This window comes from Mesoplodon bidens, assembly GCF_964165515.1.
Source record: "Mesoplodon bidens genome assembly, chromosome: 11".
Lineage (NCBI taxonomy): Eukaryota > Metazoa > Chordata > Mammalia > Artiodactyla > Ziphiidae > Mesoplodon > Mesoplodon bidens.
Window position 1 is genome coordinate 57,637,036 of NC_138167.1, and position 27,040 is coordinate 57,664,075.

At 60.4% G+C, this 27,040-nt stretch overlaps 2 protein-coding genes across 12 annotated transcripts in view; one reads left to right on the forward strand and one right to left on the reverse strand.

Annotated features, from left to right (window-relative positions):
* The window catches only part of SBF1 (SET binding factor 1), a 28,295-nt gene extending 3,367 nt beyond the window's left edge, over positions 1-24,928 (forward strand). Inside the window, exons 2-41 of one of the 3 annotated variants that reach the window (XM_081247930.1) lie at positions 3,600-3,685; positions 4,113-4,250; positions 4,472-4,630; positions 4,716-4,826; positions 5,455-5,560; positions 5,675-5,807; positions 5,897-6,005; positions 6,112-6,225; positions 6,356-6,433; positions 6,673-6,786; positions 6,859-6,987; positions 7,073-7,171; positions 7,271-7,475; positions 7,556-7,668; positions 8,521-8,670; positions 8,987-9,055; positions 9,131-9,289; positions 9,362-9,627; positions 9,713-9,885; positions 9,963-10,036; positions 10,111-10,306; positions 10,558-10,685; positions 11,310-11,488; positions 11,609-11,745; positions 11,855-12,062; positions 12,181-12,377; positions 12,492-12,629; positions 15,222-15,299; positions 15,552-15,724; positions 15,801-15,980; positions 16,497-16,598; positions 16,672-16,857; positions 16,927-17,053; positions 17,139-17,269; positions 17,339-17,569; positions 23,005-23,112; positions 23,208-23,419; positions 24,117-24,204; positions 24,276-24,407; positions 24,498-24,928. In XM_081247930.1, the coding sequence (XP_081104056.1) occupies positions 3,600-3,685; positions 4,113-4,250; positions 4,472-4,630; positions 4,716-4,826; positions 5,455-5,560; positions 5,675-5,807; positions 5,897-6,005; positions 6,112-6,225; positions 6,356-6,433; positions 6,673-6,786; positions 6,859-6,987; positions 7,073-7,171; positions 7,271-7,475; positions 7,556-7,668; positions 8,521-8,670; positions 8,987-9,055; positions 9,131-9,289; positions 9,362-9,627; positions 9,713-9,885; positions 9,963-10,036; positions 10,111-10,306; positions 10,558-10,685; positions 11,310-11,488; positions 11,609-11,745; positions 11,855-12,062; positions 12,181-12,377; positions 12,492-12,629; positions 15,222-15,299; positions 15,552-15,724; positions 15,801-15,980; positions 16,497-16,598; positions 16,672-16,857; positions 16,927-17,053; positions 17,139-17,269; positions 17,339-17,569; positions 23,005-23,112; positions 23,208-23,419; positions 24,117-24,204; positions 24,276-24,407; positions 24,498-24,596 (5,615 nt within the window). In that variant the 3' untranslated portion in view covers positions 24,597-24,928. Of the gene's footprint in view, positions 1-3,599; positions 3,686-4,112; positions 4,251-4,471; positions 4,631-4,715; positions 4,827-5,454; positions 5,561-5,674; positions 5,808-5,896; positions 6,006-6,111; positions 6,226-6,355; positions 6,434-6,672; positions 6,787-6,858; positions 6,988-7,072; positions 7,172-7,270; positions 7,476-7,555; positions 7,669-8,520; positions 8,671-8,986; positions 9,056-9,130; positions 9,628-9,712; positions 9,886-9,962; positions 10,037-10,110; positions 10,307-10,557; positions 10,686-11,309; positions 11,489-11,608; positions 11,746-11,854; positions 12,063-12,180; positions 12,378-12,491; positions 12,630-15,221; positions 15,300-15,551; positions 15,725-15,800; positions 15,981-16,496; positions 16,599-16,671; positions 16,858-16,926; positions 17,054-17,138; positions 17,270-17,338; positions 17,570-23,004; positions 23,113-23,207; positions 23,420-24,116; positions 24,205-24,275; positions 24,408-24,497 lie in introns of all 3 variants that reach the window. The other 2 variants (XM_081247929.1, XM_081247931.1) reach the window with 2 other exon arrangements.
* Positions 24,929-26,436: 1,508 nt separating this feature from the next.
* PPP6R2 (protein phosphatase 6 regulatory subunit 2) overlaps positions 26,437-27,040 on the reverse strand; it is an 85,019-nt gene continuing 84,415 nt past the window's right edge. For all 9 annotated transcript variants that reach the window (XM_081247939.1, XM_081247938.1, XM_081247935.1 and 6 more), the window contains 2 exons: positions 26,686-26,922; positions 26,437-26,613 (listed from right to left, as the gene is read on the reverse strand). In XM_081247939.1, the coding sequence (XP_081104065.1) occupies positions 26,562-26,613; positions 26,686-26,922 (289 nt within the window). In that variant the 3' untranslated portion in view covers positions 26,437-26,561. The remainder of the gene's footprint in view (positions 26,614-26,685; positions 26,923-27,040) is intronic.

Genomic DNA, 27,040 nt, shown 5'->3' on the forward strand with positions numbered 1-27,040 from the left:
CCACAGCACATGCTGGCCTGGGCCGGCCCAGGCATCGGAGCCTGGCACTGGTGACGGCGTTGCCAGCAGATGACGGACGTGAGCTCTGTGTTCCCCGCCCTGGGGCTGGCTGTGGGGACACAGCTCTTGTCCCCGTCTGTGTCTCAGGGGACCTCTGTGCCCTTCCTCCTAGGGCCCCCCGAGTCCCGCCCTGTGACGCACGGCTGTGCTGGTTGGATTAGTCCTGTCACCATGGGGTGGAGGTGTCCTCTCTCTTGTCTACCCCAAGGTGGGGCACCTCTGGTGGGGCAGGGGACTCAGCTGCTGTAGGTCCCCTTCACGGCCTCAAGAGCTCTACTGGGTGGGGGACACTGGGAGATGTGGCAGAGCCCTACCCCCACCCCCAGGATTCAGGCCAGCAGGCAGATTGCAGCCCGGCCCCTGTTGGCACAGAGCTGAGGCATGGGCTGGGGTCTCTTGAGAAGGGTGAGGGAGTCAGGACATATCCACGGTGTGCCCTTCCAGGGAGGGCCGGCGAGCGCTGGTGTGCCTTGGGGCTCCGGAAGCTGCCCTGGACTTCCTACTGAGGAACCTGTTTGCCTGTGGGGTGTGAGCGGGGCTGATCATGGGGGGAGGGTGGTGCAGCGGCTGTCTGTGATCAGCAAGCCCTAATTAGGCCGAGGGCTGTGCAGCGCTGGACGCGGAGATGTAGCTTCTTGCTCATGGAGCTCCTGTCTGGCTCAGCTGGCCAACAGGTGCACCAGGAATCCCAGAAGGCTGTGGCAGAGGGTGGGAGGTTCTTGGGGTCCCACTGCAGGCCCCAGACTTGGGCAGGGTGCAGAGAGCTGGCTAGAGGAGGTGACTCTCTTTGGGCTGAGACCTGAGGGCCAAGTTTGGGACCATGATGGCCCAGAGGAGGAGCTGGCGGGGGGATGCTCACCTGCCTAGTGCCCTCCCCCCACCAACCCTGTAGGTGGCCTGGACACCTCCAGGAAAGCCTGCGCTCAGTTCTTTGGAGGGTGGAGCCCTGCACGTGGGAGTAGACGTTCCATACGATGAATGGGGTAGGGAGGGTGGGCAGTGGCCAGTGGCCAGCCACTCTGCCCACTTCCCTGGGGAGAGGCTGTGGAGAGCAGCCCCCTGAAGGCCACCTGCCCACTGGCTTTGGGAGGGAGATGGGGCAGAGGCTACCGTCCCCATCCGCACACACCCCCTTCCTTCCTCCTGCTGCTGCCTCGTGGCAGGGACTGGGTGAGCCCTGGGTGCCAGCCAGGGCTGAGCCCAGATGGTGGTTTGGGGTTGCACACAAGTTGGCCCTGGGGGAGGAGCCACAGTTCAGGGTGATTTGAGGGGGGGCCCTTGGGAGTGGGCCTGGATGGACCCGGGTGTGTGTGTGTGTGTGTGTGTGTGTGTGTGTGTGTGTGTGTGTGTGTGTGTGTGTGTGTGTGTGTGTGTGTGTGTGTGTGTGTGTGTGTGTGTGTGTGTGTGTGTGTGTGTGTGTGTGTGTGTGTGTGTGTGTGTGTGTGTGTGTGTGTCACCAGCAGACACCTGTCCTCCCCCACCCTGTCTTGTCTGCCACCTCCTCTCAGTGTCAGTGTGGGAGGGGGAGGGGAGCAGGAAGCTGAGGTTTGGTGAGTCAGAGGCACAGCCCCTCACTACCCCTGCTCCCCCAGCCAGCAGCAACCTGCCTGCTGCTGGCCTTTTTGGCATTGCCTCCGTGATCCTGGAGGGTGGCGGGTTCCTAAGATTGCAGCCCAGCTTCTCTGCCTCTGGGGGCCTGGGGAGTGTGTGCTCTTGGGCTGCTGCGGTCCGTTTGCCAGTGCCCTTGGGTCCAGGCCTGTGCCCAGGCCCCCTGCTTGGTCTGAGGCTCCTGTGCCCACTCAGGTCACAGGTGGACCAGACAGGCTGGACGTGGGGCTGCATCTCACAGGTCCTCAGAGGCTGCACACGGTGGCTTTCTGGGCCTTCCCTATGCGCCACTGCTCTTCTGCTGGTGTGGGCAGCAGCGTTGAGGCTGGTCTGAGCAGAGGGCTGCACCTGCTTGTCGAGTGTGGGAGGTGAAGGTGGAGAGCTCTTTCCTGCTTCAAGCTGCTGCCACGCTGGGTGGGAGCTGGGGGCAGAGCAGGGACCCGCGTCCTTCGTCCACGACGCCCGGGCGAGTGCTTCCCCGCCTTGACCCTCGTCATGCCTCCAGGTTTGTCTCCACAAAGGGTGGGCAAGAGGCAGGGGCCTCCAGCTGGCCCTGCCAGTGTGGACTGGACCTGGGAGCACTGCCCTGGGCATGAAGTGGGGGAAGCAGACCCGAGGGGGCTTAGCGGACCAAGTGGTTTTGGGAGTGGAGGGGGGTCTCTGGGGAACACATGGGGAGCTAGCAGGCTGGGTGCAGGGACATGCCCTTCTCCCTGGTCTAGAGGACCCTCAGGGCTGCACATGGCGACCTGGTCTGTGGCTGTGTGCAAGGTGGCCTTTGCAGGCAGGGAGCAGGCCTGTGTGCCAGCATCCACAGGGCTCAGGAGAGCACTCCTGGCTTCCCTGCCAGCCCCACCCCATCTCTGGCTGTCTTCTGGGACCTTTGCTTGTCACCTCTGCCTCTTGAGGCAGCGGGGACAAGCAGCAGTTCGAGGCTGTAGGCACAGGTGGTCCTTCCGCCGGCACAGGTGGCAGGTGTGAGACCTCTGCACCTCTCAGTTGGGCCCAGGGCTGGCAGGTGAGGCGGAGGCAGGGAGCAGGGCTGTGGGCCAAGTGCCTAAGCTGGGCGCTGGCTGTGGAACAGTCGGGAACAGTTCTCCCCTTGCTGCAGGGGCAGGTGCTATGCAGTTGGGCGGGCACGCTGGCACGTGGCAGGCTGGGTGTGGGTTCTGGCTGGGGGTGTTGACACAGTGGGCGGGACCCAGGAGGGGGCTAGTGGGGGTGGGAGTATCTCCCCCTACTCCCCTGGGCTGGGGCTCCTGTGCCCTTTTTTTTTTTTTTTTTTTGAGGCTCTCACAGTTTATTTTATTTTACTTTATTTTTTAAAATTTCCAGGTCATTTAAAAATTTTTTTCTATTGGAGTATAGTTGATTTGTAATGTTGTGTTAGTTTCTGCTGTACAGCAAAGTGAACCAGTTATACATATACGTATATCCACTTTTTTAGATTCTTTTCCCGTTAAGTTCATTGCAGAGTACTGAGTAGAGGTCCCTGTGTTATACAGTAGGTCCTTATTAGTTATCTGTTTTATATACAGTGGGCATATGTCAGTCCCAATATGTATATGTCAGTCCCAATCTCCCAATTTATCCCCCCCTTCCCCCCCACCGTAACCATAAGTTTGTTTTCTGCATCTGTGATGGGCCTCCTGTGCTCTTGGTGCCTGGCCCAGCCAGAGGCTTGCAGGGACCCCGACCCCACAGCAGGGGCTTCTCTCTATGCCCTCTGGTGGTCCTGGGGTCTGTGGCTGCCTAGTGGCCCCTCCTCACAGGACTGTCTTTAGGGAAACCATAGGTTTGGGAGCTGGGGCTGGTCTGGTGCCACATGAGGGCCAGGATGGGTGAGATGTTTCCACTCAGACCCTCGAGGCTCCTGACCGGGTGCGGGTGTGGGAGGTGGTAGGTGCTCTGACCCCTGTTCCTGTCCTCAGGGAGTGGGGAAGGCCAGGGCCAGATCCTGCAGCGCTTCCCAGAGAAGGACTGGGAGGACAACCCGTTCCCCCAGGGCATCGAGCTGGTGAGTGTGGGTGCTCCCCCAGGGCCTGGAGCCGAGGGCTGGGGTGCTGAGACGGTGGGGGGCAGGCACCGTGAGGACCCCACTGGGTACAAGGAGACATCAACTGCATTGGAGAACGTAGGGCGCGGGTGCAGCCTTGACTGGTTGGGCGCTTGGTGCCCACATCACGTCCTGTTGTCCCTCCCTCGTGATGGTGGGGACCGTGCCCTGCGTCACAGGGTTCTCGCCCTGCACAGTGAGGCCGGAGGCTCTTACTCCCTTTTGTGGGTGAGAAGGCTGAGGTCCAGGAGGCAAGGCACGTGGGTCGCAGAGCAGGGTGCTGCTGGCTGCACTGGAACCCGGCCTCCAGGCCCTGGCTGTGCAGTCCCTCGCAGGCAGTGGGCTAGAGGGAACTGACTGCTGACCCCTGTCCCCGTCCTCCCTGTAGTTTTGCCAGCCCAGTGGGTGGCAGCTGTGTCCCGAGAGGAACCCGCCGACCTTCTTTGTTGCTGTCCTCACCGATATCAACTCCGAGCGGCACTACTGCGCATGCTTGACGTTCTGGGAGCCCGTGGAGCCCACACAGGTGACCCTTCAGGGGCCGAGCCTCTGGCTGTGGCCGACTCCCTCTGTCCTGTGTGTGTCTCCCTGTGTGTGTCTGGTCCTGGCGACCCAACCCCACAGAGGCTGAAGTTTCCAGAGGGCTAGTCCTGTCTTGAGTCACCTGTGTCCCGTGTCCCCCACCACCCCCCGCCAGGCCTCAGGAGACCTGCCTGAGAGCCTGGCACATGGGGCTTCTGTCCACAGGAAGGGCTGTGCACCGAGGACACTGCCGAGAGGGAAGAGGAGGCAGGTGAGGGAGGCCCAGTGGGACTGTCACCCGCAACTCCTGGCCCGCCCAGTCAGCTGTTTGCTCCAAAGACGCTGGTGCTGGTGTCTCGACTGGACCATGTGGAGGTGTTCAGGGTGAGGCGGGCAGCCAGGGCACAGGGCAGGATGCGGGGTGCTCCCGCTGGCTGGGCCATCATTCCCCGATCTGTGGTCCTTGCAGAACAGCCTGGGTCTCATCTACACCATCCATGTGGAGGGCCTGAACGTGGGCCTGGAGAACGTGGTTGGGAACCTGCTGACGTGCATCATCCCTCTGGCCGGGGGCTCACAGGTGGGTCAGGAGGCAGCTGCTGTCCACCTGCAGCCACAGGACCCGCTGGTGCCTGAGGCCACGGGGTGGGGGCTGGTAGGCGTTCGGAGTCCGGCCTGGGCAGAGCGTGGCCCCATCCCCCGACCCTGTCCTGCGTCTTGGTACCGCCGCCTGTCCTCTTTGCTTAGCCCTGCCTGTCTCGTGTCCCCTCTCGCGCCTGGCTCTCCACCTGGCACCCTTTGGCTCCTCTGTCCTCTCCCTCCTTGGGTGTGCCTGTCTCTGGGTGTCAGTATTGGCTTATCTGTCCACCCCCCGTCTGTGTCCCCGCGTGTGGGTGTGTCTAACTGTGTCTCTCTGCCTGTCTGTCCCGTGCAGCTGGACTCTGTTGAGGACGGAGTGGTACGGATTCTTTGTTTCTTCTGCCCACCCAGGCCCCGTCCCCACCCCAGGTCAGAGGCCCAGAGTTTTCTCTGCAGCACTGCTTGGGCCGACAGAGGCTGGGCGTGGCCTTTCCCTTGTGCCGTGCTGCCCGTCCTGGCCAGTCCCACCTCAGGCTCTGTCATTCCCCCAGGCCTGCCTGAGGCTGTGAAGCTGGGGATGACCCAGGTCTGGGTGGAGCTGCTGAGCACTGGTCCCTCTCTCTCCACAGAGAACCATCTCCTTGGGGGCTGGGGACCGGCAGGTCATCCAGACCCCACTCACCGACTCGCTGCCCATTAGCCGCTGCAGTGTGGCCCTGCTTTTCCGCCAGCTGGGTGAGCCTGGTGCCCCCAGCCCCAGCCCCCGCACAGTCCTTCCTCTCCCCTCCCGGTGCTGGTGGACAGACACCGAGGTTTCACTGCAGGGCGGGCGCCTGTCCTCCTCCTCAGGCATCACCAACGTGCTGTCTCTGTTCTGCGCGGCGCTCACGGAGCACAAGGTGCTCTTCCTGTCCCGGAGCTACCAGCGGCTCTCGGACGCCTGCCGGGGACTCCTGGCGCTGCTCTTCCCTCTCAGATACAGGTGCTTACCTTACTGTTGCCCACTGCCCCGCAGTCCCTCCGCTCCGCCCCAGCCCTCGGGCTGTCGCGCTGAGCCTTGGCCTGTTGCAGTTTCACCTACGTGCCCATCCTGCCGGCGCAGCTCCTGGAGGTGCTCAGCACGCCCACACCCTTCATCATCGGAGTCAACGCTGCCTTCCAGGCAGAGGCCCAGGAGCTGGTGAGGGCCCTGCTTGGTGTCTGCCTCGCTGCTCCAGGCTGCGCTGACCCCAGGCCCTGCTGACCAGCCCGCGGCTCCCTGACCTCTTGCTCCCTTTGGTCCACAGCTGGATGTGATTGTTGCTGATCTCGATGGCGGGACGGTGACTGTGCCCGAGTGTGTGCACATTCCGCCCCTGCCAGAGCCACTGCAGAGCCAGACGCACAGTATTCTGAGCATGGTGAGGCAGGACCAGGGGCCTTGGGGAGGCTGGTGCCTCGGGCAGGCTGGGGTGGGGTCACTTGGTGGCCAGGGGAACCCAGAGCCTGGGGCTGGTGTGCAGCTGACCCTGCTCCCCGCTGCTTCCACAGGTCCTGGATCCAGAGCTGGAGCTGGCAGATCTTGCCTTCCCTCCACCTACGACGTCCACTTCCTCCCTGAAGATGCAGGTGGGGGTCGCTGCCCCTCTGGGGGCCCAGGCCCACCCGGTGCTGAGCGCTCCTCCAGGGGGTCGCCAGGGCCGAGTGGGGTGGGTGTGAGCCTCGGGGGGTCCTGCACAGCAGTGACCGTCGGCACTGAGTCTTAGAGGAGGCACTGTGGCTTGTGTGGAGGAAGGTTGGAGGATCAGGAGGGCGAGGTGCCTGAAGGCTTAGGGCCTGGCACTCACCTGCCCTCACGTGTGCCCCAGGATAAGGAGCTGCGCGCCGTCTTTCTGCGGCTCTTTGCTCAGCTCCTGCAAGGCTACCGCTGGTGTCTGCACATGGTCCGCATCCACCCGGAGCCTGTCATCCGCTTCCATAAGGTGGGCGCCAGGCGGGGGCAGGGCTGGGCAGAAGGTGAGTGCCTGAGGGGCTGACCTCTTTGTTCACCGCAGGCAGCCTTCCTGGGCCAGCGTGGGCTGGTGGAGGATGATTTCCTGATGAAGGTGTTGGAGGGCATGGCCTTTGCAGGCTTTGTGTCGGAGCGTGGGGTCCCCTACCGTCCTACGGACCTATTTGATGAGGTGCGCCCCGACCCCACCTGGGAGGAGCCGCCGTCACCCCCAACTCCGCCCCAGCCAGCCCGCCTGACCCTGCTTCCTCCCCCAGCTGGTGGCCCACGAGGTGGCACGGATGCGGGCGGATGACAGCCACCCCCAGCGTGTCCTGCGTCATGTCAAGGAACTGGCAGAGCAGCTCTACAAGAACGTAAGGCAGGCAGCACGAGGGGGCGGGCTGGCCTGGTGAGGTCACTGTACTGCCCTGGCCTGGGCTGCTTGCCCATCCTGCCTGTGTCCCCCCCGCCAGGAGAACCCGTACCCTGCCGTGGCTATGCACAAGGTGCAGAGACCAGGGGAGGCCAGTCACCTGCGGCGGGCGCCCCGGCCCTTCCCCCGGCTAGACGAGGGCATGGTGCAGTGGATCGTGGATCAGGCCACAGCCAAGATGCAGGGCGCACCCCCAGCCGTGAAGGCCGAGAAGAGGACCACCGTGCCCTCAGGACCCCCCATGAGTGCGTAACCGGGACGGGGAGCCTGAGTGTGGCCGAGGGTGGACATGAGGTCAGAAGTGAGCACGTTCTCTGCTCCCCAGCCGCCATACTGGAGCGGAGCAGTGGGCTCCACGGCAACAGCGCGCGCCGGCTGGAGGTAGTCCGGAACTGCATCTCCTACGTGTTCGAGGGGAAGATGCTTGAGGCCAAGAAGGTGAGGGTAACCCGGGCACAGGGAGCGCTGGGGGCTCTGGGTGGGGGCGGCCTGGGCCAGGGCAGCGGCTCTCAGAGGAGCCCTGGCCCTCGTTCTCCTGCAGGCGGCTGGAGGGAGCTGGGCTGGCAAGAAGGGCAGGTGGACGCCAGGTCCACCTCAGAACAGCTGGGTGCAGCCTGCTGGGGAGGCTCAGCGGGAGGGATTTTCTTCAACTTTTAGTCGTCAGAATGCTCTAAAAGTTCCTACTGTTAAGTCTCTTCTTTATCTCTCACGAAAACTAGTGTAGACTCACACGTGTCTTTTTTTTTTTTTACTTGCAGAAAGTGGAGCTCATTTAGCATTCTGCCCTCTGTGATGTCCACTGACACTTTGGGTCTCTTAGGACAGCCAGTTTGAGTCTGTCTTGTGTTTCACAGCTGCGTGGTTCTCTGTGAAGCACCTAATTCTTAAACCAGCCCTTTATCGGGTTCCTGGTTGTTTCACAGTGTGCGGTAGTATCAACAGGACGAGTGCAGCCCTTTCTGTGGCCCACCCAGTGCTGAGCCGGGTGCTGGCTCTGCGTTAGGCTTGTGCGTTCTAGGCGCTGGGGCCCTGGCTGGCCGTGGGGCCTCGCTCAGAGCACTGGCAGTGTCGTGAGGTTCGTGTCGGGGGGCTGGCTCCACTAGAGCGTTGGTCTGTCTTGGGCAGTGAAGCCCCAAGTCTGGGCACACCTGACCGGATGGCTTCCGGTCTCCTCTGTGCTGAGAGCCCGGGCTCTGGCCCCCACGTCTGGGCCAGGCCTTCCCTGTGCATCAGGGCACGGTTGGGTCCACATAGGCTCGTGCCCTCATCCCCTTGTTTCCCCCTCCGCAGCTGCTTCCAGCTGTGCTGAGGGCCCTGAAGGGGCGTGCGGCCCGCCGCTGCCTTGCCCAGGAGCTGCACCTGCACGTGCAGCAGAACCGGGCGGTCCTTGACCACCAGCAGTTCGACTTCGTGGTCCGCATGATGAACTGCTGTCTGCAGGTGAGGCCGGGCCTCACACCCTGCTGGCGCTATGGCCACAGGGTGGGGCCGGGCAGGGTTTCCCCGGCCTACCCATAAGGGTGCATCTTCTGGTGGTGCCGACAACTGGGGAGACCCCGGTCTGCCGGTGAGGGTGGCGTTGGGAGAATCCTTGTGGGAGGCTGGTGCAGGGGCCTCCTGCCCTCAACCTCCGAGCAGCCCTGGGGAGCTGGTGCAGACGGTTCAGGGACTGACGGGAGGTGCTGCTCTGTCGGCGGTGCTGGTGGGGGTGAGAATGGCACGGGGCCGGGATCCGACGCCCCCGGCCCTACCGCAGGACTGCACCTCCCTGGATGAGCACGGCATCGCAGCTGCTCTGCTGCCCCTGGTCACTGCCTTCTGCCGGGTGAGTGCTGGGGTAGACAGAGTCTCCCCAACCTCCTCCCGGCTGCACCCGCTGACTCCCTCTTGGCTTCTGCAGAAGCTGAGCCCAGGGGTGACGCAGTTTGCGTACAGCTGCGTGCAGGAGCACGTAGTGTGGAGCACGCCGCAGTTCTGGGAGGCCATGTTCTACGGGGATGTGCAGACCCACATCCGGGCCCTCTACCTGGAGCCTGCTGAGGACCGAGACCCTTCCCAGGTGCGTGGGGACCCCCTGGGCCCGCGGGATGGGGCTGGCCTGGCTCTGGCTCACACGCGGCCCCTGTGGCAGGCCGGGGAGGCACCCACACAGGAGGACGAGCGCTCTGCCCTGGACGTGGCCTCTGAGCAGAGGCGCCTGTGGCCCACCCTGAGCCGCGAGAAGCAGCAGGAGCTGGTGCAGAAGGAGGAGAGCACTGTGTTCAGCCAGGCCATCCACTACGCCAACCGCATGAGCTACCTGCTCCTGCCCCTGGACAGCAGCAAGAGCCGGCTGCTCCGGGAGCGCGCGGGGCTGGGCGACCTGGAGAGCGCCAGCAACAGCCTGGTCACCAACAGGTGGGCTGTGGCCTGGGGGCAGGACCTGAGCAGTACAGGCCTTGGGTTGGGTGGCCTGTGCCCACTGTGCCCCTCCCCGGCCCAGCATGGCAGGCAGTGTGGCAGAGAGCTATGACACAGAGAGCGGCTTCGAGGACGCAGAGACCTGTGACGTGCCCGGGGCCGTGGTCCGCTTCATCAACCGCTTCGTGGACAAGGTCTGCACAGAGAGTGGGGTCACCAGCGACCACCTCAAGGGGCTGCATGTCATGGTGCCAGGTATGGGGTCTGGGCCTGGAAACACTCCCCTTGGATGGGTGGGTGCAGGCCAGGGCATGAGAACTGCTGTCCCCCAGACATCGTCCAGATGCACATTGAGACCCTGGAGGCCGTGCAGAGAGAGAGCAAGAGGCTGCCCCCAATCCAGAAGGTGAGTAGGAGCCGGGGGGTGGCGGGCACCAGGACTGGGCTATGTTCTGAGGCACTGCTCCTGTCCCCAAACAGCCCAAACTGCTTCGGCCACGCCTGCTGCCCGGTGAGGAGTGTGTGCTGGATGGCCTGCGTGTCTACCTCCTGCCGGATGGGCGTGAGGAGGGTGCCGGGGGTAGCAGGGGCGGCCCCGCACTGCTCCCGGCTGAGGGTGCTGTCTTCCTCACCACGTACCGGGTCATCTTCACGGGGATGCCCACCGACCCCCTGGGTGAGCCTTTGGACCCCTCTGCCCCCGCTCCCCCTGCCCCTCCCCCCGCACCCCCCCCCCCGGGTCTTCGGGCTAGTGGGACTTCTTCTGCCTCTCCTTCTCCCCTTCTCCGGGATTTAGGGTCTCTGTGGGAGATAGGCTGTTGTCTTTCCTCCCCACCCTCCCGGTCTACCCCATAGCTCTGGGACCCTGAGACTCTGTGACCCTTGACCCCTCCCATCCCCCTGACTCTGCACCCGGCTTGTTATAAGTGGGGGAACAGGTGGTGGTCCGCTCCTTCCCGGTGGCTGCGCTGACCAAGGAGGAGCGCATCAATATCCAGACCCCCAGTGACCAGTACCTGCCAGACGGGCTGCAGCTGCGCTCCTGCACCTTCCAGGTCGGCTGGGGCGTGGGCTGTGTTGGGTGGGGTCTGTGGGCCCCTGAGTCGCGGCCCTCTCCGGGATGCAGCATCTGAGCCCTAGTCTTGTTCTCATGAGCGGGTGTTGAGCCAGCACTGAGCCCTTTGTGATTCCTGAGTTTACGGGGAAGTCGCTGTGCCTTAGCTTGGTGTCCTCTGCCTGCGCCGTGTGCCAGTCTTTAGGGCTCTCCCGTTTCCCTTGCAAGGCCCGAACCCTAGAGACCGTGTCTGGAGTGTGCTGCATGAGCCCAGCCCAGCTGAAACCTACACAGATTAGATGAAACACAAAGACTGGGTTCCTGAGTCTCCGGCTACGTGCAGTCTGGGGAGCAGGCCCTCCGCTAACCCTCTGTCCCTGGGGCGCTCCTTGAGGACGTGTCCATCACCGGATGGAGAGGCGAGACTGGCCCTTCATGGTCCCACGGTAGACCTAGCCGCCTTTCTCAGGGCCGCCTGGTCCCAGGGCCCTCACCCGTCCATCCTGTTAGAAACAGCCGAGTTGCAGTGGTGCAGCACGGGGCGTCCCGTAGGCCTGTCCGCCTTTGTGGCCGGGGCTCAGGCCCACGGGCCTCCCAGCCTCTGAGGGCCTCATGTCTGACACAGCTGCTGAAGATGGTCTTTGACGAGGAGGTGGGGTCTGACAGCGCTGAGCTCTTCCGCAAGCAGCTGCACAAGCTGCGGTATCCGCCAGATATCAGGGGCACCTTTGCACTCACCCTGGGTTCTGCCCACACACCCGGCCGGCCGCCCCGTGCCACCAAGGACAAGGGTCCTTCCTTCAGGTAGGGAGCTGGGCCCCAAGGCCAGAACACCTTCCCTTCGCAGAACTACTGTGTGTGTGTCCCCTTGTCCATCTCCTCACCTCTGCTGACCCTGCAACTGGACTCCTCACGCCCCCCCAGGACCCTGTCCCGGAACTTGATGAAGAACGCTAAGAGGACCATTGGGCGGCAGTACGTCACTCGGAAGAAGTACAACCCCCCCAGCTGGGAGCACCGGGGCCGGCCATCCCCTGAGGACCAGGAGGACGAGATCTCAGGTGGGGGTGTGGGGGGCCATGGGCGGTCTGGGTGAAGACCCTCATGTGGAGGGGTAAGGGACCCGGGCAGCCTGTGGGTAATGACCCCCGTGTGCCTGGCCTGCCCCAGTGTCAGAGGAGCTGGAGCCCAGCACGCTGACCCCTTCCTTGGCCCTGAAGCCCTCGGACCGCATGACCATGAGTAGCCTGGTGGAGCGGGCGTGCTGCCGGGACTACCAGCGCCTGGGGCTGGGCACCCTGAGCAGCAGCCTGAGCCGCGCGAAATCCGAGCCCTTCCGGATCTCCCCGGTCAACCGCATGTATGCCATCTGCCGCAGGTGAGCAGTGAGTGCGGCAGGTTTGGGGGCCTCCAGGAGGCCGAAGGCCCAGGGGCGCCTGGCTGTGGGTCCAGAGTGCCTTTGGCCTGCTTTTCCCCTCATGTCCGCCTCCTCGCAGCTACCCGGGGCTGCTAATCGTCCCCCAGAGCGTCCAGGACAACGCCCTGCAGCGCGTTTCCCGCTGCTACCGCCAGAACCGCTTCCCGGTGGTCTGTTGGCGCAGCGGGCGCTCCAAGGCCGTGCTGCTGCGCTCAGGGGGTCTGCACGGCAAGGGGGTCGTCGGCCTCTTCAAGGCCCAGAACGCGCCTTCTCCGGGTAGGCTCCCTGCTCACGCTACAGCCCGCCCCGCCCCCGGCGCCCCGCCCCCGGCCCTCCGCCCCTGGCGCCCCGCCCCCGGCGCCCCGCCCCCAGCTCCACTTCCTCCCGCAGGCCAGTCCCAGGCCGACTCCAGCAGCCTGGAGCAGGAGAAGTACCTGCAGGCCGTGGTCAGCTCCATGCCGCGCTATGCTGATGCGTCCGGTCGCAACACCCTCAGCGGCTTCTCCTCGGCCCATATGGGCAGTCACGGTGAGGGTGCTCGGGGCCGGAGGACCTGGGGGTTTGTGATGGCATTTATGGAGAGCAGGCCAACAAGGGGGCAGAGTGTTTGGGGTGCGGGAGCAGGTGAGTGTCCTGAGGCCCAGCTCTGACCACTCCTCGGGGGGTTTACAACGGAGGCAGCAGGCCCCGGAATTCGGGGCGTGTGCCCAGGGGCCATCCTGGGCCCTACCCCTTGCCGTCGGGGTACTGGTGCAGGGCGACCCTTAGAAGAGCATGCAGTCCACAAGCGGTGGTCTGGTCTCCTGGGGTGACAGGCGGGGACCCTGCTGTGGCAGGGTGAGCCATGTGGATGCCTGGCGCTGGGAGAGGGTTTTAGACAGAAGACACCCAGGAGGGCCCCAGGGCGTGCAGGCAGGGGAGGGTTTATGTCAGGATGGGCAGCCTCACCCCAGGGTCTTGCTCCAAGGCAATCGCTTCTGCACCCCGCTTACCCTCCACCTGACCCCATCCTGCCCCCGCATCTCCCCCATCTCCCGCCCGTGACAGCCTCTCCCCTACCTGCCTCTGTCTCCCCCCATCTCCCCTCCTGGACCCTCCCTCACTGATCTTCTGGTCCCTTCTGGTTCATCCTCTTGGCCCTCCTGAAAGCTGCTGGGCCTCCTCGAAGCTGCCATCTAGCCCATGTTGGTCCTCATGTTGGCGATCAGCGAGCTGCCTCTCAGTCCGTGCTTGGAGGTCTCATCACCCCGCTGGAGGCATGAGGGCTGGGAGGCTGCCCGCACTGGGCCTGACCATTGCCCAGATGCTGGCCTGAGCCAACCCCTGCCTGTACCTCAGCAGATGTGGTGACAGTGTCTACCAGGGATCTGTACACACCTGAAGCCGTCCTGGCGGTTGTGTGTGCAGAATCGGCAGATGTCACACGAGGGTCACTTCTCTCTGTGAGACCCTTACCCCACCCTGGCTTGTGCAGACATCACACCAGGGGTCACTTGTCGCTCAGGCCTTCCTGATTCCCTCCCTCCCCTCACACTTGTCTGCGTTTTTCTCTGCTGCTGCTCTAGGTTCCAGATGCACTGGCTCCCAGATGCATTGCTCTAGCTCTCAGGTGGGCTTGGGGGCTAGCAGACCACCTGTGGGGCTGAGCCTTCCAGAAGCCCGGGCATTGTCCTTGATTCTTCCCTCTCTGCCCACCCTGAGTCCTGTGAGCTCACCACCCGAGTCTGCAGCCATCCCCATGGCCAGCTGCCCCCACGCTGGCCCAGGCTGCTCCTGCCCATGGCACAGGGCCTCCTGGTGCAGCCGCCACTTGTTCCTGTAGCTGGAGGGCCTTCACCCCTCCCAAGTGAGGCCTGGGGAGCACCCCAACCGCAGGCACCTCCGCTGCTGCTGGCGCACACCAGCCCCCCAGTCCCCGTGCCGCCTGTAGTTCAGTGCTCTGTCTGTAGCTGTTGTTACCACTTGCTGGGCACTGGGGCCAAGGGGGCTGGGAACAGGGTGGCCAGGCTGTCCTCACGGTAGTTAATGGGGATGCTGCCCTAGGAAGCGCTAGACTCGGTGCCACCTTCTGAAGCGGCACAGGCCTTACTCCTCTTGGTCCTCTACTGGGAATACCGCTCTCTAGTTTGAGTGGCTTTTAGTTTTCCAAACATCAGAGTCCATCATTAAGTATGTTTCACGGTTACACTGTCTTCCTGCCTTCTGCCCCCTCAGAGGTTCTGAGTGGCCCCTGCAGGCAGCACCCTCCCCACAGGATCTTTCGTCTCCTAGTGCCTGTGTCTTCCCTGGTGTTGCTTGGGCATCTCTGACTGTCCCCACAGCCCACTGGTGCTGCTTCTTGGTGTCCCCCGAGTTCTGGGCACGGGCCTTCCCCCTCATTGCCTGGGGGCATACAGGGTCTCGGCTCACCTCAGCCGTACACCGGTTCCGGTCCAGACTGTGTCACGAGGACACACTGTCCTCACTGTGGGTGACTATGCTTCGGCCTGCAGCGTAGTGGGCTGGCGTAGTGCTGGCCTCTGGTGCCCTGTGCCCTCTCTTTAGAGGCGAGTGGGCCTGGCTCAGAGCCACATGCAGGCTTTGGCATCCAGAGGCCTCCCCCTGCGGGCTTCTGTGCCTCCCAGCTGGGCCGTCCCAGTCCGTTAAGCCTCGGGCCTGGTCCTCACAGGTGGCTCTGTGCTGGGGCTTGGTCCTGCCTGTGTCCTGGACTGAACCACCCTCCGAGGTTCCAGGCTGGGAGCTCCCAGGCTGGGCCTCCTCTTCTCCGGGCTGCGCCTCATGGGCACCTCCTGCTGCTGCTGTGTGCTGGGCAGAGGCCGCTTGGTGGCTGTTGTCATGAGCAGCTTAGGCAGTGTCCACGGGGCTGCGGGTGCAGAGGCGGCGGCCCAGGGGCCTGCCTGCCCCCTGACCCTTCCTACCCACCACCGGGGCCTCTGCTCCCTAGTTTGCCCTGGGGGCCCAGAGGACCTTGGCGCTGATCCTCACTGTCTCTGGGGCCCCCGGGGGGTTCGGTGGTGACCCAGCCCTGTACCCAGTCTCTTTGGGCCACAGCTCCCCCCTTGCTGGGCGCACCCCCGGGCCTGGGGCCAAGCCTGAGCCTTCTCTCTGCTGTGCCCCCAGTGCCCAGCCCCAGAGCCAGGGTCACCACGCTGTCCAACCCCATGGCGGCCTTGGCCTCCAGACGGACTGCGCCCCGAGGTACCGTACTGACCGTGCAGGCTGGCTCCCTACTCCTGGCACTGATGGCCCCGTGTGACTGCTCATGGGCACTAACGTCCCCCACACCTGGCACTAACGGCCCCGTGTGACCAGCATAACCCAGCCCTCCCCACAGCCCCGGGCACTAACAGCCTGACGCCCCGAGTCCCGCCCTTGCCCTCCCTGGGAGCTCTGCCCCAGGTAAGTGGTACCCTGGCCCTGCTTTGGTGCTCACCTGGTTTCTCTGTGCAGGTAAATGGGGCAGTGTCCGGGCCAGCGGGCGCAGCGGTGGGCTCAGCACTGACGTAGGCACCCGGCTAGCAGGCATGGGTCCCCCCCAGGCCAACGGGGCCCCTCCCGACCCAGCCTTTCTCCGACCCCAGCGTGCAGCCCTCTACATCATTGGAGACAAAGCCCAGCTCAAGGTGACTGGGACAGGGTCCTGGGGCCAGGTGGGGGCACGGGGCCTGGGCGCGTCTCACCACGGCCGGCTTCCTCCAGGGTGTACGGCCAGATCCCCTGCAGCAGTGGGAGCTGGTGCCCATCGAGGTGTTCGAGACACGGCAGGTGAAAGGCAGCTTCAAGAAGCTGCTGAAGGCGTGTGTCCCTGGCTATCCTGCCACCGAGCCCGGTTCAGCCTCCTTCCTGTGCTCGCTGGAAGACTCAGAGTGGCTGATCCAGGTCTCTCCACTGCCCCTGCCCCACCGTGATGGAGGGCTATCCGGGGGGAGGGGATGCGATGGGCAGGGGCTGTCTGGTGCCCGCCTGGGTGCTGGGGCCCCCCACTTACCTACAGCTGTGGGTGGACGGGGTCTCGGCTTGCTCTTTTGATAGCGTTGGGCTTCGGGTGGGGATGATGGCCACTTCCCAGTGGTGGTACATGGACGGGAGGGAGGCCAGGGCCCAGCTGTGTCGTAGCCCTCTGCTCTCTGTCAGGGTGTGGCTGCGCACATCAAGGAGAGGGGGGTGCCTCTTCAGGCCCAGAAGACACTGATGGGTGGGTGGGCGGCCGGGTGGGAGGAAGCACGCCAGAGCATTTCGGGTCCATCCAGGCTGTGCTGCCTCGCGGGGTGTCCCCTGGCGTGGGCCTGCGCAGCCACTGCTCCTGTGGATGTGTGGGTCCTGGGGGCCTGGCTGGGTGCCGGAGTCTTAGGCCACGGGCTCTAGGAGGTGCTGAGGGGCTGCGGGTCACTGCAGATCCACAAGCTGCTGCAGGTGTCGGTGCTGGTGGTGGAGCTCCTGGACTCGGGCTCCTCTGTCCTGGTGAGCCTGGAGGACGGCTGGGACATCACTACTCAGGTGCGCAGTGGCCGGGGTCGGGAGGGGTTGGGCCCGGTCCCCACGCCCTGCTGACCCACGGCGCTGCTGGCAGGTGGTGTCCCTGGTGCAGCTGCTCTCGGACCCCTTCTACCGCACGCTGGAGGGCTTCCGTCTGCTGGTGGAGAAGGAGTGGCTGTCCTTTGGCCATCGCTTCAGCCACCGCGGGGCCCACACCCTGGCCGGGCAAAGTAGTGGCTTCACGCCAGTCTTTCTGCAGTTCCTGGACTGCGTGCACCAGGTGAGCGGGCTGCTGTGGTGGGGGGCTGTGCATGCTGACCGCTGGCCGCTGACTCCCGACGCCCCACAGGTCCACCTGCAATTCCCCATGGAGTTCGAGTTCAGCCCATTCTACCTCAAGTTCCTCGGCTACCATCACGCGTCCCATCGCTTCCGGACCTTCCTGCTGGACTCGGACTACGAACGCATCGAGCTGGGTACAGCGGGGGCGGGGGCGGTGAAGGTGGGCACGGGCGCGGTCAGCAGCCGGGGTGGGGCCGGGCTCAGCGCTGCCCCCTGCAGGGCTGCTGTATGAGGAGAAGGGGGAGCGCCGGGGCCAGCCAGCCTGCCGCTCGGTGTGGGAGTATGTGGAGCGGCTGAGCAAGAGGACGCCGGTGTTCTACAACTACCTGTACGCGCCCGAGGACGCGGAGGTGAGCGGGGCCTGGTCAGGGCGGGCGGGCCCCTCCGCGCCCCGGTGCTCACGCCAGGCCCGCCCCCAGGTCCTCCGGCCGTACAGCAACGTGTCCAACCTGAAGGTGTGGGACTTCTACACCGAGGAGACGCTGGCCGAGGGCCCCCCCTATGACTGGGAGCTGGCGCAGGGGCCCCCCGAACCCCCAGAGGAGGAGCGGCCCGATGGGAGTGCCCCCCAGAGCAGGCGCCGGGTGGTGTGGCCCTGCTACGACAGCTGCCCCCGAGCCCAGCCCGACGCCATCTCCCAGCTGCTGGAGGTGCGTGTGGCCCCTGAGAAGGGGAGAGGGGGGTCCTAGCACACGTCAGTCCAGTGGCCCTGTCCCGGACCCCCACCCCCCGATGGGGATGGTGCTCTGCTGGGTTCCCTCCTGCCTGGTGGTGCCCCCTTCAGAGAGAGATGGGCCTGGAAGCTTGGGGTTGACGTTCAGGCTTCTCTCACTCTCCCTCTGCCAGACTTAGTGGGCGTGTCTGCTTAGCCTCAGCAATCAGGATTCAATAGGACACAGGCCCCCGGAAGAGAGAAGAGAGCCCCTTGGGGTTGGGGTTTGGTGGGGAGGCTGGGATGGCATAGAGGGTGGCTGTCCAGTGGCCGGAGCTCTCCCCCGGGGCCTCAGGTCTGGACCACAGGAAGGTTTGCATGCCCCTCCCCACCCCTCGGCCGGGTGCCTTTGGAGGGGTATCTAAGTATCCTGAGCTTCTGCTTCCTTGCGGGGAAAGTGGGGAGGCAGATTCTTGCCTCTCAGGGTGGTGGTGAGGTGTAAACAAGCAGGTGAAAAGGTTTTGACAACCCAGCAGTGGCCCGGGCTGAAGGCACTGGCCACACAGTGTATGGGGGAGCCTGGGTCATGGTTTTGTGGGTGAAGGGGATCCACAAGCACAGAGAGCAGAGGACCGTCCTCTCTGGTACTACTCGTGGTCTTGGAGTCGGTGTCCCTAGGCCAGCGTCTGTGTGGCGTGATATTGTCTGTAGTGCTTTCGCTTCTGGCTGGTCTGTGTCTTTACAGTTACGGTGAGTCTCTGGTTGGTACTCAGCATGTGGTTAGGTCCTCTTCTTACCCATTTCTGTCTTTCATTGGACTTTTTTTGTTTTTTTGCTGCTTTCTTCCTTTTGTTATTTTTCCTGACAGTTGAGTATTACTTTTCCATGTTATCTACTTTGTGTGGCTTTTGAGCTGTATCTTTGTGTTATTTTTAGTGGTTGTCAGTGACTGCAGTCCCAGCCCATCTGGGATTGAATTGCACACCCCCACGGGAGCTGCCCACTCCTGTCCTGCCTTTGTCATCACCCCTTTTACTTTTACCTGTGACATCAGCACAGAGCATGGATTATGGTTGTTTTAAATGGTCAACTTTGTTTTAAAAAAATTAGGAAACAAGGAAAAAGCCTTCTGTTTGCTGTGCCCAGTATTCTTCATTCTCAGTGTAGATCTGGTATTGTATCATTTTCTTTTAGCTTGAAGAACTTTTAATGTTTCTTGTAATCCAAATCTGCTAGTGACAAATTCTCTCAGCTTTTTTTTTTTACCTGAAAATGTCTTCATTTTCTTTTTTTTTTATTTTCACCATTTCTGTTCTTATTGTATAGTTAATTTACAATGTTGTGTTAGTTTCAGGTGTATAGCGAAGTGACTCAGATATATATATATATCCTTTTATAGAGTCTTTTCCATTATAGATTATTACAAGATGTTAACTGTGGTTCCCTGTGCTATTCAGTAGATCCTTGCTGATTATCTGTTTTATATATAGTAGTGTGTCTATGTTCATCCTGAACTCCTAATTTATCCCTCCCGCCATCCCCTTTGGTAACCATAAGTTTTTATTTATTTATTTATTTATTTATTTATTTGCTGCATCGGGTCTTAGTTGTGGCCCGCCGGCTTCTCTCTAGTTGTGGTGCACGGGCTCCAGAGCACATGGGATCCGGAGCATGTGGGTTCTTTAATTGTGGCCCATGGGCTTAGTTGCCTGACCAGGGGTCGAACCTGCGCTCCCTGCATTGGAAGGCGGATTCTTAACCACTGGACCACGAGGGAAGCCCCCATAAGTTTGTTTTCTATGTCTGTGAGTCTATTTCTGTATTGTAAATAAGTTCATTTATATCATATTTTTAGATTCCACATACGTGATATCATATGATATTTGTCTTTTTCTGTCTGACTTACTTAGTATGATAATCTCTAGGTCCATCCACGTTGCTGCACATGGCATTATTTCATTCTTTTTATGGCTGAGTAGTATTCCATTGTATAAATATTCCACATCTTCTTTATCCATTCATCTGTTGCTTCTGTGTCTTGGCTTTTGTGAATATTGCTGCCTTGAACATTGTGGGGGGGTGCATGTATCTTTTTGAATTAGAGATTTTGCGTTTTCTGGATATATGCCCAGGAGTGGAATTGCTGGGTCATATGGTAGTTCTATTTTTAGTTTTCTGAGGAACCTCCATACTGTTTTCCATAGTGGCTGCACCAATTTACCTTCCCACCAGCAGTGTAGGAGGGTTCCCTTTTCTCCACTCCCTCTCAGCATTTATTATTTGTAGACATTTTTTTTATATACGTTTATTTATTTATTTATTATTTTTGGCAGCATTGGGTCTTTGTTGCTGTGCATGGGCTTTCTCTAGTTGGAGCGAGCGGGGGCTACTCTTTGTTAGTGTGCACGGGCTTCTCATTGCGGTGGCTTCTCGTTGCGGAGCACGGGCTCTACGTAGAGCGCATGGGCTTCAGTAGTTGTGGTGCGCGGGCTTCAGTAGTTGTGGCTCACGGGCTCTAGAGCGCAGGCTCAGTAGTTGTGGTGCACGGGCTTAGTTGCTCCGTGGCATGTGGGATCTTCCCGGGCCAGGGATCGAACCCTTGTCCTCTGTGTTGGCAGGCGGATTCTTACACTGCCACCAGGGAAGTCCCTCCCCTGTAGACTTTTTAATGATGGACTTTCTCACTGGTGTGAGGTATATTGAGCATCTTTTCATGTGCCTGTTAGCCATCTGTATGTTTTCTTTGGAGAAATGTCTATTTAGGTCTTCTCATTTTTTGATTGGGTTGTTTGTTTCTTTGATATTAAGCTGTGTGAGCTGTTTGTATATTTTGGAAATTAATCTCTTGTCCATAGCATTGTTTGCAAATATTTTCTCCCAGTCCATAGGCTGTCTTTTCATTTTGTTTATGGTTTCCTCTGCTGTGCAAAAGTTTTTAAGTTTAATTAGGTCCCATTTGTTTACTTTTGTTATTATTTGTTACTCTAGGAGATGGATCCAAAAAAATATTGCTGTGCTTTATGTTAAAGAGTGTTCTGCCTATGTTTCCCTCTGGGAGTTTTATAGTATCTGGTCTTACATTTAGATCTTTAATCCTTTTGTTTTTTTTGGTGGTGCCATGCAGCTTGTGGGATCTTAGTTCCCTTATCAGGGATCAGACCTGTGCCCCCTGCAGTGGAAGTGTGGAGTCCTAAGCACTGGACTGCCAGGGGATTCCCTTTAATCCATTTTGAGTTTATTTTTGTATATGGTGTTAGAGAATGTTCTGATTTCATTCTTTAGCATGTAGCACCACTTACTGAAGAAGCTGTTTTTTCTCCATTGTATATTCTTGCCTCCTTTGTTGTAGTTTAATTGACCATAGGTTCATGGGTTTATTTCTGGGCTCTCTATCCTGTTCTATTGATCTGTGTCTGTTTTTGTGCCAGTACCACACTGTTTTGATTACTGTAGCTTTGTAGTATATTCTGAAATCAGGGCACATGATTCCTCCAGCTCTGTTCTTTCTCAAGATTGTTTTGGCTATTTGGGGTCTTTTGTGTTTCCATATAAGTTTAAAATTTTTTTGTTCTAGTTCTGTGAAAAAGGCCATTTGTAATTTAATAGGAATTGCATTGAATCTGTTGATTGTCTTGGGTAGTGTGGTCATTTAAACAGCATTGATTCTTCCAATCCAAGAACACAGTATATCTTTCCATCTGTTTGTGTCATCTTTAGTTTTGTTCATCAGCATCTTATAGTTTTTGGAGTACAGGTCTTTTGCTGCCTTAGGTTTATTCCTAGGTATTTGATTCTTTCTGATGCAATGGTAAATGGGATTGTTTCTTTAATTTCTCTTTCTATGCCTTTATTTTTTAAAGGAATATTTATTTATTTATTTATTTATTTATTTATTGCCACGTTGGGTCTTCATTGCTGCACTCGGGCTTTCTTTAGTTGCGGTGAGCGGGGGCTACTCTTTGATGCCGTGCATGGGCTTCTCATTGCGGTGGCTTCTCTTGCTGTGGAGCGTGGGCTCTAGGTGCACGGGTTTCAGTAGTTGTGGCTCGTGGGCTCTAGGAGCATAGGCTCAGTAGTTGTGGCACACAAGCTTAGTTGCTCCGCATCTATGCCTTTATTTTTTAAAGGGTGTTTTCTTTGGATATAGAATGTTAGGTTGACAGATTTTTGTACTTGGCAGTTTACCTTTTTTTTTTTTTTTTTTTGTGGTACGCGGGCCTTTCACTGTTGTGGCCTCTCCCTTTAAGCTTCTTAGATGTATGGGATGATAGTTTTAATCAAACTTAGTACATTTTAGGCCATTCTTTCTTTCTATTTTTTTTGTCTGTGCCCCGCGGCATGCGGGATCGTAGTTCCCCGACCAGGGATTGAACCCGCGCCCCCTGTGTTGGAAACGCAGAGTCCCAACCACTGGACCGCCAAGGAAGTCCCTAGGCCATTATGTCTTTAAAAAGGTTTTTCTGCATGATCTTGTCCCTCATTTCCTCTGGGACTTTTTTGCCTGATAGGCCACTGAGGCTGTATTTGGTTTTTTCCTCCAATCTTTCCTGTCTGCAGTTCATTTTTATGATTCCTATTACATTGTTTTCAACTCTACTGCTCTTTTCTTTCTTGTTTAATGTGCTCTTAAACCTGTTTAATGAATTTTCCACTTTAGATATTGTATTTTTCAGCTCTAGTGTTTCCATTTTTCTTTATAGTTTTTCTTTTCTGTAGAGATTCCCCATCTGCTCAACCATTATGTCCATCTTTAAATCTTAAATGTATTTATAACTGTTTTGAACTTCTTGTATGCTAGTTGAGTGTCTAGTTCATTTCTGGATCTGTTTCTTTTAACTTTTCCCCTGAGGATGCTTATTTTTCTGCCGTTCTGCTTGTCTAATAATTTTTTTTAATTTATTAAATTTATTTATTTTGGGCTGTGTTGGGTCTTTGTTGCTGCGCACAGGCTTTCTCTAGTTGCGGCGAGCAGGGGCTACTCTTCGTCACGGTGCGCGGGCTTCTCATTGCGGTGGCTTCTCTTGTTGCGGAGCACGGGCTCTAGGCGCACGGGCTCCGTAGTTGTGCCTCGCGGGCTCTGGAGTGCAGGCTCAGTAGTTGCGGTGCACAGGCTTAGTTGCTCCGCGGCATGTGGGATCTTCCCGGACCAGGGCTCGAACCCGTGTCCCCTGCACTGGCAGGCGGGTTCTTAACCACTGTGCCAGCAGGGAAGCCCCTTGAGTATATTTCTGATGTCTCTTCAACTGTTGTCTCCAAATACTGATTCTGCCCAATCCCTCCCCCTTGCCTTCTCCTCCTCTTCCTCCGGACGACAGTTACACAGTCGTTAGATCTTTTTCCCTGTCTCCTTTCCTACGTCTTCCATCCTCTTGTCCTATCGTGTTCTAGTCTGGATACTTTCTTCTGCGTAATCTCTCACTGATTCTCCTCCAGGAGCTGCAGCGGCTGGAGACAGAGCTGGGCCGACCCCCTGAGCGTTGGAAGGACGCCTGGGATCGGGTGAAAGCTGCGCAGCGCCTTGAAGGCCGGCAAGACGAACGTGTGAGCAGGGGTGGGTGTGGGGGGCTGGGGTGGGCTTGCTGCCAGGAGGCGGTGGAGGCCACCCCCCTGACACGGGCCCATCCTCCTGCCCCCAGGGCACCCCCAGCTCCCTGTTGGTGTCCAGTGTGCCCCACCACCGCCGCTCGCTGGGTGTGTACCTGCAGGAGGGACCCGTGGGCTCCACCCTGAGCCTCAGCCTGGACAGCGACCAGAGCAGCGGCTCAACTGCGTCCGGCTCCCGCCAGGCAGCCCGCCGCAGCACCAGCACCCTGTACAGCCAGTTCCAGACAGCTGAGAGTGAGAACAGGTGTGGGAAGCAGCTCTCCTTGCACCACGGACACCTCTGAGCTGAGGAGAGGGGGGGCTCAACTGGGGTCCCAGGCAATTCTCAGATGGCTGGGGGGCAGGTGCCTTTGGGGAGCTTCTAGTTACTTCTTAGGTGGACTGATTTGCCAGGGAAGCCATGATGGTGGCCTAAGCTGTGACCGTTGCTGGGGAGAAGCAGGTGGGCTTGGAAGGGGTTTGGGATATAGAACTGGCGACCACAGCCAGGCCACGGTGGCTGCGGAGGAGGAGAGGGACAGGGACCATGGGATACCTGTGCGAGTGGGCCAAGTGCCCAGTGAGGTTGAGGCAGCTTCCAGCAGAGGCTGGGGCCCGGCAGGCTGCATCCTACCCTCTGGGCCTGTAGGGGCCACATTGCCGCAGTCGCCTCCCCAGACCTGCCTGCTCCGTGTCAGGGGCCCCTGCTCTGCATGTAGGGCTGTTTCCCTGAGACCCTGAGGCTCTGGTGTGGGACCCTCCCGCGTGTGCTGTGATGGGCATGAGGGGGTCCTTTCTGGGGACAACCCCAGGCTTCTTCGTGTTCCCTTGCCCAGTGCTCCGGGCTTGGGTCGGTTTGGGGACAGGGGCCTCGGTCTTGCTGCTGGGGCTGGCGGGGGCGGGGAGGCGGGACCGTTGTCGGGCCCTGATGGCTGTTCTGGCCGGTTCTTCTGCAAACGCAGGTCCTACGAGGGCACCCTGTACAAGAAGGGGGCCTTCATGAAGCCCTGGAAGGCCCGCTGGTTTGTGCTGGACAAGACTAAGCACCAGGTGAGTGGTCAGTGGGCTGGCTGGGGTAGGGAGTTGAGGGAGCCCTGCCGTGACCTCCTGCTCCTGCTCAGCTGCGCTACTATGACCACCGAGTGGACACGGAGTGCAAGGGCTTCATCGACCTGGCGGAGGTGGAGGCTGTGGCGCCTGGCACTCCCACTCTGGGTGCCCCCAAGACCGTGGACGAGAAGGCCTTCTTTGACGTGAGCTGCGGCTGGGGTGCGGGGGGACCGGGGGTGCGGGGGGTGGGGCGGCCCACGTGGGGCCATGGAGTCAGTGTCCCGCGTCCCCAGGTGAAGACGACGCGTCGTGTTTACAACTTCTGTGCCCAGGACGTGCCGTCAGCCCAGCAGTGGGTGGACCAGATCCAGAGCTGCCTGTCGGACGCCTGAGCCCGGCCCTGCTTGGCGGCTCTGCGTCCAGTCGTTACAGACCACTAGGGGTGGGCAGGGCCCCCCGGCCATGTTTACAGCCCCCGCCCTTGACAGTATTGAGGCCCCACCCCCAGATGTGTGTACAGCCCCCCCACCCCCGCCCCGCCCAGCCAGCTCTAACTTATTTTGGAGCCCTGGCTGAGCACCCGCCGGGAGCAGCCACGGTACAGCCCTCGCGGTGGGCCTGTAAATATCTCCCCTCCCGCCCTGTCAGCATGCTGGCCCCGGCCGGCCAGCCGCAGACAACCTGTTCCTAGAACCAGAGTCTATAAAGAGCGCTAATGACACACCGCACGCCTGCGTCTCCTCCGTGTCCTGGGGCCGGGGTGGGCGGCGGGGGCCAGCATCACCAGGCTTTTGCTTGGTGCCCGGCCACCCATCCCTCCAGGCCTCAGAGGCGATCCTGGGGCTGGCGCAGAAGGGACCCCCAGAGGTGTGTGTGTTGTGAAGAAGGGGGTACAGGGGAGGTGGCCCCCAGGAAGCTGTCTGGAGTCCAGACTTGCTGGCCCCTCCCTGGTCAGATGAGAGTCAGTCGATGGGATGGATGGAAGAGTGGGACGGGGCCTGAGGAGGGGGAGACACCAAAGAGGGTGGGCTCTCTGGAGAGCAAGGGTGCTTGAGGACTTGACTTGGGGGGCTTATGTATGGGGAGGTGGGACACAGGGACCCGACGGCCTCCGTTATGGGCACTTTGCTCCAAATGCCTCTGTCTGCCTCTCCCCTGGGGTCCTGACCATCCTCACCCCGCCCCAGTCTTGGCTGTAATGCGGGTCACTCTCCCATTCAGACGTGAGTCCCATGCAGGCTAGGGCCTTACTCGCAACGGGTGCCAACCAGGGGCAGGGCAGGGCTGGGTGGGCAGCAGGTGGGGTGTGGGGGCAGAATGTGGCACCGCGGAGGCTGGGAGAACATCCCAGGGTGGTCAGGGTGATGGCCACAGCTCCTGGTCAGGGGGGCTGGTGGTGCGGGGGCCTGGCCGGCAGCGGCACCTGTCAGTGGGAGCTAAGGGGGGGCTCACTCAGGTCCTCCCTGGGCCCACGGACAGCTGTCGGGCTGATGTTCCTGTTGCCCAGGAACCTGTGGGTCTGGGGTCCCTGCCCGAGACTCAACCTCCAGGCAGAGCTTGTTTCACAGAGAAAAAAGAGCTCAGTCTTTACTCAGGAGCTGACTCAAAGACGGGCCCGGGAGCAGCAGACGACCCCGGCCGCCAGCCAGGTTGGGGCTCCAGGGCCCGCAGCGTAACAATACGCGGCTCTGTCGGTGAGAATAACAACTTTTATTGGCAGTCGTGGGGTCCGGGCGCCCTGTCAGATCATCAGAACAGTAACATGGGATACCCCGCCCTCCCCGGCAGGTGCAGGGTAGCCCCCCAGGCACGGGCACTGCTGGGCCCTCCGCACCCCGTCCTGCACGCCCGCAGCCAGCTCCTGCCAGGCACCCCCCGACTGCGGACAGCCTGCCAGGCTGCAGGGGGCTTTTTTTTTTTTTAAGGCAGTCAAGTTTGCAGCCTGGCTCAAGGCCAGCTCCCAGGGCCACCGGGCAGCTAAAACCCCGTCTGGCCAGCCCAGTTCCAGACCCACATTTGTCCCCAGAGCCTCGGAGACCCTCTCCTGCGCTAGATTAAAAAGTGCAAACACGTGGCTCTCTCTGCGTTTGTTAAAAAATGGATAAAAACAGGCTCAGAGCCTGTGGCACAGGCAGAGCCCCTGTCTGAGGCCTTATTGCTGTGTGTGGGGCTGGACCCTCAAGGCCCACCCGGAGTCAGGCAGGAGAAATGCAGGCTGGGCCGTCTGACTGGTTCCAATTGCCAGCTTTACCAATGCAGCATTTATTTTAAAATTAAATTAAGTTAAATTAAAAAAGACAAACTGCGTCACCAGGTAGTTTTCTTGGTTGGGGCGCCAAGGCTGGGCAGCGGCAGGATCACACGAGGCCATTTAAGGCGGCTCCCGTGGGCGGTGGCCCGTCAGTCTGCCTGCGGGGGTGGGTAGGAGTCGCTCAGGGCAAGGGTCCCCACCCAGCCCCTCCCCTGGCCCGACCTGCTCACCTGTCCTTTGTCACCGTCCCCAGGGTGGCCGCTGTGGAGACAGCTGGGGCTGCAGGGATGACGGCCGCGGCCAGCACAGGAGAGACTGCAGGGGTGGCCGGGGCGGGGCCAGCGTTGCTCGGTACTGTGGTGGCCACCACGGCAGCCTCGGGGAGGACAGCCTCGACTGGGGCAGAGGTCACTTCCACAGGCGCAAGGGAGGCCAGGTCTGGAGGCGTGCTGGTGGCGCGCTCAGCCCTGCGTGGCAGACAGGCTCCGGTTACTGAACCACCCCCGCTGGGGCTCCACCCTGCAGGGTGGCCCAGGCCCCTCTGCCACCCCAAGTTCCAAACACGCCAGAGACCATCTGTCAGTC